The sequence below is a fragment of the Numida meleagris genome, chromosome Z (assembly GCF_002078875.1).
Source record: "Numida meleagris isolate 19003 breed g44 Domestic line chromosome Z, NumMel1.0, whole genome shotgun sequence".
NCBI lineage: Eukaryota > Metazoa > Chordata > Aves > Galliformes > Numididae > Numida > Numida meleagris.
This window is the reverse complement of record NC_034438.1, coordinates 45,974,190-45,988,987: the sequence shown is the minus strand read 5'-3', so window position 1 is coordinate 45,988,987 and position 14,798 is coordinate 45,974,190. Positions and strand designations below refer to the sequence as shown.

At 35.6% G+C, this 14,798-nt stretch overlaps 1 protein-coding gene across 17 annotated transcripts in view; it reads left to right on the top strand.

Annotated features, from left to right (window-relative positions):
- Positions 1-14,798, top strand: part of APC (APC, WNT signaling pathway regulator) — a 100,075-nt gene that overhangs the window by 67,168 nt on the left and 18,109 nt on the right. For 14 of the 17 annotated variants that reach the window (XM_021381543.1, XM_021381542.1, XM_021381548.1 and 11 more), the window contains 6 exons: positions 6,020-6,124; positions 9,140-9,262; positions 11,145-11,523; positions 12,499-12,594; positions 13,380-13,519; positions 14,297-14,374. In XM_021381543.1, the coding sequence (XP_021237218.1) occupies positions 6,020-6,124; positions 9,140-9,262; positions 11,145-11,523; positions 12,499-12,594; positions 13,380-13,519; positions 14,297-14,374 (921 nt within the window). The remainder of the gene's footprint in view (positions 1-6,019; positions 6,125-9,139; positions 9,263-11,144; positions 11,524-12,498; positions 12,595-13,379; positions 13,520-14,296; positions 14,375-14,798) is intronic. The other 3 variants (XM_021381551.1, XM_021381545.1, XM_021381550.1) reach the window with 1 other exon arrangement.

Genomic DNA, 14,798 nt, shown 5'->3' with positions numbered 1-14,798 from the left:
ATTGATCTCCAGCTGCTCTTCATCCATAAGCTGTTGACTGACCCTACCTATCTCCATGCATTCCAGCAGTTCTCCTTGGCCTCTCAGGCTGTGCTTCCTAGAAGGTTTTTATTCCCCATTCACAGCCTTCCAGTGATGTGCATTATCTCACTACATCTCTGTGAATCCAGGGAGGCACACAGGCTTTTACTCCTGCTTTTGTCCCCCTTGCAGTATGCCATTGCATAGAGGCATTTCAGAGAGGCAGCCATGCATGCCAGTTCTCATCACACAAGCTTGAGAACTTTTCCCATAAGTCTGTTCTGCAGGAATTTTCTTCGCTAAGTGTCTGTCCACAAGGGGATTCCACTTCACCTCTGCCTTTTATATTTGCCTTGTGTTACCATCAGTTAGGGCCCTTGACTTGCTGTCCCCAGCTTCCTTACCCGTTTATTGAGGGATTTCTCCCTCCCTCATCATTTCTGCTTTAAAGCTCTCCCTACCAGATTGGCCGGGGTGTTGGCAAATTTAGTTCTGACCCATTTAATCAGGTCGAACCTGTCCCCAGAACATTTGTCTCCTATGCTGGTTGTGAACAAAACAAAAACGATATTAATTAGGCCTCACATAAGCTCAGGGACTCAAACAGCATTGAGATGCACCAAATTAGAGATATTTTTGTCTTAGTTTTTCTCTCCGCTCCATTCTTCAAGCTACTTGGCTGCTGGATATGTAGAAACACTTATACTTCAATGTGTCCTAACCATAAAACATCTCATTGGCTTGTTAGTTATTTACCTGGGTGCTGGTGGTAAAGGAGACAGTCACTAGACACATATGAATACTTTGGAGTATACTTTTCAGTCGTTTAAGGCATGGCCGCCTCCTGTAAGTAGCAGCTGGATTTATTTCTGAAATTGCCTGGTAGCAAGAAGGAGGTTAGTAGCACTCAAATTGCAAAGTCTATATAACTAAAAAGTGTAAGCATGAGACGTTTACTTTATTAATGTACTGCGCCTAATATAATGATACCCAGCTTGAATGTTCTGCTTCTGTTCATAAAGATCTAATAACAATATTAAACAACTATATCTGCTGATATAGTTGGCTTCTGTGCCTATGTAAATCATTACATAAAATGAATAATGTATGATGTAAAAAAGAGCAAATGCAGTATAAAAAACACTTTTGCAAGATAAATCAGCAACGAAAACTAAAGCACATTTTTAAGTTTTTTCAAATTACTAACTCTTGTAAATGCTATTTGACATAGTAGAAGGAATCCATCTGCAAGTACCTTCCAGTTTCATGAGAATTCTCATATATCAACAAGATATTTTGTGAGATCTTCACAGTAAAGTTTCAAATCCTCTGTAGATTTAGACCCCTTCAATGTTTTTCTGCCAGGCACAAATCTGCAGTTGCATTTAAAAGCAATTCCTTGGCAAGTATTTAATATGGTGTTTTCAACTTGTTAACAGTAGTTCAGGCCTATCTGTCCTTTGAAATGTGCTCAGTATTTTCATTGTGCAGTGTTGCTGTAGTTAAAATGTAAAGGATTTATTGCATGCAGAGATAATGCTCTGCAAACTTTAAACTGTTTAAATTCTGATGGACAGGTGTTCTGTGAGTGATTTAACTCAGTAAATTTTTTTTCTGACTCAACTGTAGCAAAACTGTTTCAGTCTTAACAGCCTCTTGTTCCCATTTGTTGCTTTCTTTTCTTCTTACCTTAAGTCTTACCTTCTTATTCCTGTATAATTTTTGTATTTATGGAGAAGACTTGGCATAATGAACATTTCTGTTATCTAGAAAATAATAGTGTGCCTTTAGTTTTCAATGTTCAGAAAATAATAGCTGTTGCATATTCTGAAGAAAATTCTTCAATGTGCAGAAGAGTCTTTAGTCCTCGTAAATACACAAGAGACTGTTACAACAACTCACAATTACAAGGTATTTAAGTAAAATATTTTAATGGGTTATTTTAGCAAAAATGATCAAGTCCTACAGTACTTGCAAATGTCTTGAAATACAGAGATTTTTCCTTTCTTCTGCTAGTACGTGCTGCAAAATTACTTGACAAGTGATTGTTGTTGTTGACTTCAGAAGCATTTATAGCATAGTGACAAGATCTAGAGATCGCCTCAATCTTGGTATAATAGGCATGTACATTGGTTAGCCATTTTGCTACTACAAAAGCAAATGAGCATACTTTATAACTTCAGAGCTTATAATTACCTTTGTAGTGCGATGTCTGAATTCAGAAATGACAGATGGCTGTAAGCCCAAAAATCATGTTCCAGAATAAGTTCTGTTTAACACAGTGGACCTGTGCACAATTCTGTAACTGTTGGGTAATTCTCCACCACATGTAGAGATTACAGGGTCTGCTATTATATACATTCTTTGATCCTTATTTGATGTGATTGCTTTAAATATTTTCATCCACTGGTCCTACCTTTAGTGTTAAAAGGTAATGCACAGAGGCAGCATACTTGCAGTGGTTATACTATCCTTGCATATACTATCTGCATACTATACTATATTACATTTTTATATATATATATAGTATATGTTATTACTATATATTATGTTATACTATGCTGTTAGGATTGTACTCTTCTTAATAAACTAACCTCCAGTCTGTCAGAGATTGATATTATTTGACTTACAGCAATGCTGTGTCTATACAAAAATATATTTTAATCATCCATGTGTGTATGTATGCACACACTTTTTATAAAACACGTACATGTAATATCATAGAATCATAGAATGGCCTGAGTTGAAAAGGACCTCAAGGATCATCGAGTCTCAACCCCCCTGCTAAGTGCAGGGCCGCCAACACTAGACCAGGCTGCCCAGAGCCGCGTCCAGTCTGGCCTTGAATGCCTCCAGGGACGGGGCATCCACAACCTCCCTGGGCAACCTGTACCAGTGCGTCACCACCCTCTGTGTGGAAAAACTTCCTCCTAATATCTAACCTAAATCTCCCCTGTCTCAACTTAAAACCATTCCCCCTTGTCCTATCGCTATCTACCCTCACAAACAATCGATCCCCCTCCTGTTTATATGCTCCCTTCAAGTATTGGAAGGCCACAATGAGGTCTCCCCGGAGCCTTCTCTTCTCCAAACTAAACAAGCCCAGTTCCCTCAACCTTTCCTCATAGGAGAGGTGCTCCAGCCCTCTGATCATCTTGGTCGCACTCCTCTGAACTCTTTCCAAGAGCTCTGCGTGTTTCTTGTACTGGTGCCCCCAGGCCTGGACGCAGTACTCCAGATGGGGCCTCACAAGAGCTGAGTAGAGGGGGACCACCACCTCCCTCTCCCTGCTGACCACTGCTCTTTTAATGCAGCCCAGAACATAGTTGGCCCTGAGGGCCACCAGCGCACACTACTGGCTCATGCCCAGCTTTTCGTCCACCAGGACCCCCAAGTCCCTCTCCACAGGGCTACTCCCAACGAGTTCTTCCCCCAGTATATATAAATACCTGGGATTGCCCCTGCCCAAGTGCAGCACCTTGCATTTGGCCTTGCTGAACCTCATTAGGTTCTCGTGGGCCCACTTCTCCAGCCTGTCCAGGTCCCTCTGGATGCTTCCCTTCCTTCCAATGTATCGACTGCACCGCTCAGCTTGGTGTCATCTGCAAACTTGCTGAGGGTGCACTCGATTCCATCGTCTATGTCATTGATAAAGACAAATAAATAATATAATATATAGTAATATATAATAATATGTAATATAATAAATAATATATAATAATACTTTAATAATTACATTAATTCTATATTTATTTATATGAAGGAATAATTTTTCAGTAAATACTAGCTATCTGCTATCCATATTATTATTAACTCAATTAGGCCAGTCTTCTGTAGCTGAAGAGGTAAAAAAAATCTTTGGTGTGAACTTACAGATTTGACAATCAGGCCCCATGGATGAATCATGTGACAGTAATATGGGTGCGTATCTTTGTGTATGTTGTGAGTGCACCCTGCATTTAAAATACAATCAGTTGTGCTTCTAACTGCTAAGAATGATCTTACAATTATGAATGAAAGTGGATGTTACATTGATTACTTTTTATACTGGCATATTTTTGAGGTCTTTTAGGGGGAATGAGATGCCATCTCTTTCATAAATAGCATGTGGTAAACAACTTATATCAATGAGAAGAGAGAATCAGACAATACTGAGGGGAGTTCTGCTTTAAGTTTCAAAGAATGAAATGTCTCCCTGTTTGTGCATCAAAGCTTTTTAACAAACAGGCCAACCATCAGCACTCAAAGAAAATGTGCCCCTAAATCAGGGCTATTGTTGGAAGAATAATAGTATCCCCTAGGGTAACCCAGTGCCTTGGTAATGAACACTTCTGCTTTTGACCTCTGTGTACATTGAATACTGCTGTATTCATGTGATTGAAAATTATTGTTATCTAATGACTGGAAAATTCTGTCCTTACTTATAGAGGAGGCTTAGATACAGATTTTATGTCAAACTTACCATTACACTTTACTCAAGACTGAAAATACTATGAGAGAAATAGTCGTCATATCATGCTGTATCCAGCATGTATTACAACAAGGCATGATCTTGACTGCGTTCCTACTCTTGTATCAGGAACCAAAATGTCTTTAGTCATTGTATGAACATAAATAGCAATAAAATTTTGTACATACTGGAAAAGATGTTGAGTTTTTAAATGAAAAATAGGGTTTAAACACCAGGAACACTGTCTCCAGAAGTATTTTGTGAGTTTTCCCTTGTGGGCTACTCATTTTCCATAACTAAATATACAATTCAAGAAAAATGTTACCAGTCATTATTTTCAGTTTTCTTATGTTACTGCTTTGTGTTCTTTGAGAAGTGTTTTTCCGTTAGTTAAATGGATGCATATTTCATTTTTTGATGTTTGTCTTAAACTATTAGTAGACATGTATTTAGTTAGTTACTGGTTTCTGAAACTGTTCAATGTTCAGTATTTTCTGGATTTGAGACGCTAATGTTTATGTGAACAAAATAAGGGTGTATACTGGTGAACCTGTATGTGTTTGATCACTACACACCTAAGGAAGCTAACATTTTTTAGGTGACTGAAAACGTTTCAGTGTGCACATTGAAGAAAAGTATGTTTCTACTAAAAATTACAGACAGATTTCCATAAAGCAAGGCAAACTGCAGTATCATAGGCTGTACTGCTCAAAAACATTTTAGGACCCTGTAGTAACTGAATTTAATATAGCAAATTTAGATAAACAAATGAAAGGGACATGTATATGGTAGTAGCCTCTGTGTCTAAAACAGGTGGTTTGACATCAAATCTAATTTTATAAAAATAATCTTGTTTTTGAGGTAAGGCAATACCTTTTCAAATCCAGACTTCAGTAAGGGCGGGCTTATGTGTCACTTTGAAAAGCTGGAACATGTTAAGCATACTAGTGGGTGATGTTGGATACTTCACATACTTAACAAAGCTCAATTATTGTATCTGCTTTTTTAAGGAACTGTATTTAAAGGCCTGGTTTTTGTGTTGATTTGCTGATATATCTTGGTAGGAGGTTTATATAAATTTTATTGGCATCAAGCTAGTTATTCCTGCAGTGTTCTTAAAATTTAGGTTGACCTTCTTTTCACGCAGAAATTGTTTGTCTTACAGTGTAAGCTTAATTTAACCGTGCTAGCTGTAGTCTCCAGTACATGCATGCATCACGTGACAGTGCAGGGAAGACGGTTGTTTGCTCCAATTCTGTTACATTTCTGATAGCGACATGAGCACAGCTGGTGGAAAATGGTGTTTCTGTGTCTCATAGCAAATCCTTTGTCTTGCAGGGCTGTAATCCTCAGAGGACATGTTTTACTTTTATCTTGCAGGTTTTCTAAGACAGTCTCAGCTGTTAATTATTGAAATGCATCAGGAAATACAAAATACTGTTTTGTGGCTTTGTGAAGATGCAGCATTGTTGATTCACAGTCTAGAGAGCATTGAATGGTGGCATATTTCATTTCTCTATATAATTTCATAAACTGTTACGTTGACAGAGAGCACCTCAAGGCAAGCATGATGCAGGTTCCCATGATACAGAGAGGCAGAGCGAAGGTCAAGGAGCACCAGAAATCAGTATGTCAACTAGCAATACTGGTCAGGTAAATTGATTGTTCTGTTTATTGATGTTGTATTCAGGGAATGCACAGTTACACGTTTGTGTATACCTTACAGTGTTTGCATGCCTGCACATTTTAAAAAGCTTTATGAGTTTCTTCATAGCATGTAGAACTGAGTAATTTATTCTATTCAGTAGAAGGAAATGTTTTTTATAAGATGAAATATAAGCATTCCATAACGCAGGAAATTGTTTTCCTTGGTTTAAATAATTAATTAGCCTAATACTAAGAAAAAATGTAACAAAAGTGACTACAGAGAATGTTATTTAATTGTAGCTGAACTGTAGCATTAGCAGTATGATTAGCAGTAATTATGAGAAATGGCTCAATATTTACGTTAGAAGTAATCATTATAGCATCAGTGATTTTAAATAGAAGAATCAAATGGCAGCCTTATCATTAGTGTTTCTTTAATGCCGTTGCAGATAAAGCTTTGAAATGGTAGTATCCATGAAATAATCTAGAAGTGTGCTAAAGAGTTATTTAAATGCTTCTCAATAGTCAGTCATTGCTGTTCCTTTTATTAGTGAAATACATTTCAATAATTATTTTGAGGGTTATGTTAAATTCTTCTTGTATTTTTAAAAGAAGTATCAAAATGTATGGCTTCCTTCTGTGGATAAAAATATTTATTTACTATGCACTAATGTTCATTCACTTCATAATCTCCAACTGTAGGTGAAACATTCCCGATAGTAATTTGGATTTTCAGACTTTGCCCTTGAAGTTTAACAACTTAATTAATATGCGAAATGTTTTTGGTACTTTAGAGAAATAAAATTACTTAAGTCCTTCTGAAAATATTGTGTACAAGATGATTTACCAGAAAGAATATGGATTACAGGTTGGCTGGAATATTTCATCTGATTAAACATTAAGCACAGGTTATAATTTTGCCTTTGAAATATATTTGATAACCATTTAGAATTCAGTTCTGTCAGCCATCTCTGAGCAAATGCTTGGGGCTTTGACTGTAATTCTTAGGACAGCGTTATTGTTTGGGAAAAAAATAGTGCAGCACAACTTCGAGGTTGAAAGCATAATGTATTTAAATAATTGATGCATTGTGGCTGCATCATTAGTCTTTATTGCATGAATCAGGAGTTACTTTGAAGAACAAATACTTTACAGGGAAGGAAGGAAGAATGGATTGTCATTTTCTGGCAGACTCAAGTGGAGGATTCATTCATTTTTCATTTGAGGTCCTGTGTGTATGATTCTAGCAATTTTCAACTTTGCTTCATAAAAATGTTAAAAACTTATATCCTTTCCTTCTGGAGGATGATTGATACAGGGCTCTGAATCTGTATTCTAAGAGACATCTGGGGATTATTTGCTTCCAGTACAAGTCCAGAGAGAGGAGACTTAATGGACTGTGCATAATGTTTATTTCTGATAAACCAGCTCAGTGTACTTCATTTTGTTGAGCAGTCACTCTTAAGCAGAACACAAGAAATTTAAACCAAATTATTTGGGTCTAATTATTTGTGTAGTCATATAATCAATGTTACTTGAAACTCTGCCAATTGAAGCTGGAATTTTTGAGGATTCTTTCAACTGTCTTCTCTTTCATTATGCTGTCTTGGCACTGAAGTTAATTTTTTGCCTTCCTTTGTTTTGCAAGCTTTATGAAAGAATTCAGCTAGGTTGCCTACTTCATGAAGAAAATGTGACACAAGGCAGAGAAAATGCTTGGTACTTTTTCTGTCAATCAAGTCCTGTTGAACTGCTTTAAAATCATTATTTTATGCATGACTTTTTAGATGCCACTGACATGGTCCACTAATACGTATGATTTTTTATACTTGTGAAGCTTCTGTGATTCCTTCACAGTTAGTGTTTAAAAACAGAATATAAAGTAATTTTTCAACTACTGGAATTTATTTATTTTTTTATTTGGGCTATAATATTGAAAGAGCAAACACAATTCCAAATAAATATTTACCAACATCTGTTTTGATCATGGTGGGTAACATATTCACCTAGGAATGCATAACAAATAAAGAACTTTTAGAAGATTTTCTTCCTTCTGTTAGAGGGAAAACAGTGTTCCTTCTGTACAGGGAAAAGCAGCAAACACAGAAAGATTTGGGCTCGGGTCAGCACAGCACTGGGAAGATTTAAATCTTGTGAGGCATTCTTCTCAGCTGCAAGACAAGATGAATTTCACCACTGCAGAAGTGAAATAAATGGAACAATATTCTCTTAAAATGTTGGCAGCTCAAATGTGTATTTTAGTTTCCCAAACTGAAAGAGGAGGGAGTGACATCAGGAAACTTCACAAATAGGAAGAAGAGACAAAGAAAGAGCAACAACAAAGACAAAAAATAAAGAGGAGAGTGAGTAGATAGTGGTGAAAAAGAAAAAATGTAAATACACTAAACAGATAAAAAGTGGGCAAATGTGCTAAAAGTAGGTCTTGCTACAATAGGTAGGGACGTGCTCTTCATGATAATTTTTAGGAAAATTGCAGGAAATTGTATTATTATTTTATAGCTTTTTATTAAAAAATAAAACAGTCTAATCCATTTATAATTTGCTTTTGATGCAGACAAATTTAAGTATGGTTACTCCTTGTCCAGATGAATCTCTTAACTTGTCAGTTCTTGCTTATCTGACTGTGTTATAGAGATGTATATGCAGTCTTATGCAGTACATAATCTGACATAAAAGTAGAGTTATCCTTTTTCCTCTCCTTAAAATCTTAATTCACCTTGCTGTAAAATCCTCCTTTTTCTCAATGAAAATAGTGATTATACATGAATTCAGTTGAAAATAGAACTCCACTGAGAGTGGATTTTGGGAGAAGTTGTAATAAAATCCAGCTTAACAATGACGTCTAAGTAGTGTCAGGGCAGGATGGACCTAACTTAATCAAAATATGTTGAGAATTCATAACTGTAAATATGATTTCACGATCTAGTGCTGAAACTGAATTAGACAATAGTTTATTCAGTTAGACTTCATATTGTACTGAAGTGTTGTTTGAATTTGTAGGGTTCTGCTGCTCGAATGGACCATGAGACAGCCAGTGTTATGAGTTCTAGTAATAGCTACTCTGTACCTCGCAGACTGACAAGTCACCTGGGTACCAAGGTAACCGAAGATTACAAACCACAGGTCGCTAATGCTACATTTTTACTAATACAATAACCTCATTGTTTCTGGCAGCAGTACTAATATTAGCTGAATAATCTATTCACATATAGGAATTTTATGGAGATATAATTTAAGAATATTTTCCAACTTCTTTTATATATGCACAGTTACTTTTTTTTTACTTGCTGATAATTAATTAAGAGTTACTACAGTAAGGAAGAACCAATTGCTAGAAGTTCCTAGAGTATTTAAAAACTCCGTGATGTTGATTTGTACTCCATGATGAAAGCTTTTAAAATCAGTTCTTGAAATACTTTTCCAGAGACCAAATCCACAAAACGTATGCAATTGCTAAGGAATTAAATAGACCAAAAATTTTAAAAAGTTATGTAAGATATTCACAGTGGTGTCTGTTTGAAACAGAGTGTGTTCAAAAGTATATGTGCAGCATGAAAAAGAGATGGAAAAAAGCACGATTTTATAACACACAGGTTCATGAAACACTGGAGTTTGTGTTGCTTCTGGACTCAGCAATAGTATAGGTGGGGTACTGAGCCCTGTCTGCCATGAGCCATTTGTCTGGACATCATATTGATTACTTTGGCCCTTAAAAATGTTGCTATAATGTTGGAATTTCTGTCTTGCACTGTATGCATGCTGCAAATGGATGTGATGTCAGTTAGTCTGTTAACAAGTTTTCATTGGTTTCCTGAAGCTGCGGACAGATGGAGTACCCTGAATGCATGGAAAGCGTGAAAAAATACATGCAAAGAAATAGATTGAACTTAGTGTGCTATAGGATAAGAAAAGCTTAGTACTGATACATGAGAAGATGTGGTAGAGATTCTAAGCAGAGTAGTGCATTTACAGTTGCAGAAAGAGATGTCTTTATGTGCAGTGTGTGTATACAGGGAAGGAGAGAAAAATATTTCATAGTTTTTCATATACTGTTTGGATAGAGTTCAGGAGTTCTAGATAGTATCTCTACCATCTTCTACACTGTATTTTTCTACTAAAAGCTCACTGAAGGAACCAAATGCAATTCTCAATGTAAATCTACTAATGAAGAAAACAGAATGGGAAAGACAAATCAAGCCATGCATTGACCAGAGATAGACAAAGAAATCTCTGAAGAATCATTTTTTAATGTGAAATTTTGTTGTTTTGAGTTAAATGTGTAATGCTGGGTTTATAGGGCTTCATTTAATTCTACAAATGCTTGGTACTCAGATGATATGTAGTAAATGAGCATTTGTTTCCTTCTCTGATTTTACACCTGTAAACTTGAAGAAAGTTTTAACTTAACTCTCCGGTTTTGCTTTTGCTGTAAGTAATCTGGTCCATATGCAAGTCACTCATTGTAACAAAAAAATGGTTGGTTAATTTGAAACAGTTTTAAGTGAAAACTTGAGGGTATGTAGATGCAAGATATTTTACTACAATGTAAAGTAGAAATTCGTGTAATCACTCTTATCCTGTCTTGATATTTTTTTAATGCGACATAACAATTTTTTACTGAAAAGCATTTCTACATGAAAGTGCAATTCTAACAGAACTTACTTTTTTGAGATAATTTTAAATATATTTTACATTTTCAAAGTAAAATATTTTCATTATTGTTTATTTAATCATTTCGCAAAATTGAAAGTTAGAAGTCTTCACCATTAGACTTGCAGCCTGATACAGCTGCCTACAATTAATGCCAACTTACTCTAGCTATTTAGCCACTAGGTGAGATTCATTAGGGTCATAGATCATGAAATAGTAATAGTACTTAATTGCACCATTAAATCAGTTTGTTTGGGGTTGTTTTCCTCATGTGTACCATTCCGATTTCACTTAAACTTATTTTAATATGTAGTTGTAAAATATAACTCTATTTTTAAAATCATTTGACCTGCAGGTGGAAATGGTGTACTCATTGTTATCAATGCTTGGTACTCATGATAAAGATGACATGTCAAGAACATTGCTAGCAATGTCTAGCTCCCAAGACAGCTGCATAGCCATGCGTCAGTCTGGATGTCTTCCTCTCCTCATCCAGCTTTTACATGGCAACGATAAAGACTCTGTCTTGTTAGGGAACTCTCGTGGTAGTAAGGAGGCCCGTGCCAGAGCCAGCGCAGCACTGCATAACATCATTCACTCCCAGCCTGATGATAAGCGAGGCAGACGGGAAATCCGCGTGCTCCATCTTTTGGAGCAGATCCGTGCTTACTGTGAAACATGTTGGGAATGGCAGGAAGCACATGAACAAGGCATGGACCAAGACAAAAACACAAGTACGTTCTTCAAGCTTTATAAATTTTGAAAAACAATGAGTTTACAAAAAATACAACCTAATTTAATTTCTTGGTATGTAAGGTTTCTTAAATGTTTGGGTATCAGCATATATAGTATGCGCGGCTGCATATACAGATGTGCTTTTTAAGTTGAGGTAGCAGTAGGAAGTATCATCTATTATGGATATGAAATATGGATATGAAATTCTATTTATAGCTACTTCTTTAAATCGTAAGACTTCCAGATGCGTTCTAAGTAATAAGTCTAGTTTTTTATATTGATAATCTGTGAATTAAGAGTAAATTTCTACTCAGTTCTGTTTTACATTTCAATGCATAATGCAGTGCATCTAAATAAATAAATACTCCCAAATTGTTCTTCATTCAGATTTATTCAGAAGATACACATTTCATTTAGGAGAGGGATAAAGAGCACAATCTTAAAAAATTTCAGTTTAGGCAATAGTATGTAAATTATTATTTTTAACACTGTACAAGAAAACTATTTCAGTATTAAAATACCATAGTAGTAGCAGTTTTCTCAGGACTTAACACCCAAAGAAACAGCTTCATTTTAGATGCTGCATTATTTAATGCTACTGAAATACTTGACCTTACTGATTTATTTTCAGTAAGTTTTTTATTTTTCAAAACTAATAAGGTTTTTTTTCTACCAGAAGTTACATTATTTTATGGGTACATCGATTCTCTCTAATGTCTTTTTCAGCACCAAGTATATTTCTAGTACATGTATATCATCTTGGTTGTATGTGGATTTATTCAGGCATCTGTGTATACACGTTTATTAGTAATATTCTTAAGTAATTGTCTATTTGTGGAGTAATAGGAAGAAACAAAATCCAAATAAAATTGCAATTTATTTCTCTTTTAAGTTTTGATTCTCTTTGGAAATCTTATGATTTAGACGAAGTTATACACCTAAAAAATACTAACTGCTACCTATTTCTGTATCAGTGCCTGCGCCAGCTGATCATCAAATCTGTCCTGCAGTGTGTGTTTTAATGAAACTTTCATTTGATGAAGAACACAGGCATGCTATGAATGAGCTTGGTAAGACCAACTGTATTTATCTGACTTTATTGAAAAGCTTGCTAGAAATGCTGATGTTCATTGCTTGTAAGAATTACTTCACAGAATATGTGGCTGTGTTCTACCATTGGTTCAAGCAAACCCTCGGTTCATTTGTGACCTCAAAGTGATTAATGGAAGTTAAATTAACTAGTCCATCACCCAGTGGACAGGTTATCATTCAAGTTACTCTTTTATTTGGCATGAACTCTGAATTTTGGAAGAGTATTATAATATTGGAAGTTCTTGTGACTTTTAGAAGCACTGGACTTACAATGGAAGCCACTTTCTGAAGCATTTGTGTTATGAGTAGAATCCTGTTTAGCAGCCTGCGTTTTTTTAATCCATGCTTAATCAATTCTGTGCATGCAGGTTTCCCTTACCACATCTATGTAAAAATATTCCTTGTACTTTTTCCTCAGAAAATAACATTCAGTAATAATGATCAATTGGTAGTTGTCAGATTTACTATATAACCTTTTGTGTTTCTGGTGTGATTTTATCAGTTGTGACTTTAGCTGAAATTAAGAGATAAGTATTTTTCTTCTTCATAAATACTTCTGTTCCCACTTCCACCTCCGCTCAAATCTCACTATCATGTTACCAGATTTTTCAGCTGATACCAAACATAGAATTTGAGATCCATAATCATTTATTTAGAAGCTTATTTTATTTTCAAAGCCTTCTCTTTTTTCAGATGTTTAAGTTTTTACTTCATTCTTGATATCAGGATTAAAATTCTGTATTTTGTTTATTTGGCTTCTAAGGAGGTTTGCAAGCCATTGCTGAACTGCTGCAAGTGGACTGTGAAATGTACGGACTTACAAATGACCATTATAGTGTTACATTGAGGAGGTATGCTGGAATGGCTCTGACAAACCTGACTTTTGGAGATGTAGCAAACAAGGTAAGAATCAAACATACAATGATTTCAGTTGATAGCTGTGTTTGAATTGTAGCTCTCAGGTGAAGAAATCTTTGTGATAGATATTGGATTTAGGCTCAAGAGAAATTTAAAACAAAAACAACACCTGCTGTTTTGCTTCATACACACTTCATGTCAGATGCTGCTTTGTCAGACTGCCCCCTGCTGCCATCTGTCATGCATCAGCAATGTGTAACAATATTGGAGGGAGGGTTCAACCTCCCTTACCACACTGCCAACATCTGCCTCTAACATCTGAGCCAGCGTAAGAAAGAAGAAGCCACTGCTTCTGGAGTAGCCCTCATACATTTGTTGCCCATCTGACAAGTAGTACAGTTCTAACACTTTTTTTTAAGAATTTTAATTGTCACAGACAATTTCTAGTGTAAGCCTTACAGATTTTCACTTAATATATGCTTAAAAAGCTGTTCTTCAGATGTCATAGATGTTGTGATCATCCATTATTTTACCCAAGGCATAGTAAAAAAGGCTTCTAAACTCATGATGTTCCAGATCTGGTCCTAGACCTGTTGTAAAAATTGTGAAATTTATCACAATCCTACCACTTTGGATTTTCAAGAATAGAAACTGAATTAGTTTTCAGTAGTTGTGGACCAAATATTTATTACTGGAAGCAAATAGTTCTAAGCTTTTTTGAACTTCAGAGATTATCAGTTTAAAATATCAAAGTATTATGCAACAGTAAGCCACCTGATCTATCATTTATAACTATATTTTTTCTATTCTGATTGTTATCAGGCTACATTATGTTCAATGAAGGGCTGCATGAGAGCTCTTGTAGCCCAGCTGAAATCTGAAAGTGAAGACTTACAGCAGGTAACAAGGAGATTAAATATTTCTTGTCTATTTCTACTATTTTGCAACACTTCAATTGCATTACAGTATATTGAAAGAGAGTATTTCTGATCTCTTTTCTTAGTATATACTTACCTTCTACCTATTTGGCCTTGCTGTCACTTCTTTTTGTACTTGAATTCTGTCTTTGTTGTGAAGTTACTAGGGTGCTGTCCACAGACAGCCTTCTCTTTTTTCAAAGAAATTCTGTCTTTGAAATATGCTGCATTCACCCTAGCCTGATTTTTCTTTTGTAATTGTTGTTCTTGTGTTGTCTTGTCTGCATTAACAAACTTAGTAGCTGTATTCATTCTGCAAATTATGAAGTACAGTTTTCTTGTGGTAAAATGTCTACCTGTGGGTCATACTGTTTTTTCACCAAAGTATATCCAACACATGGTCTATA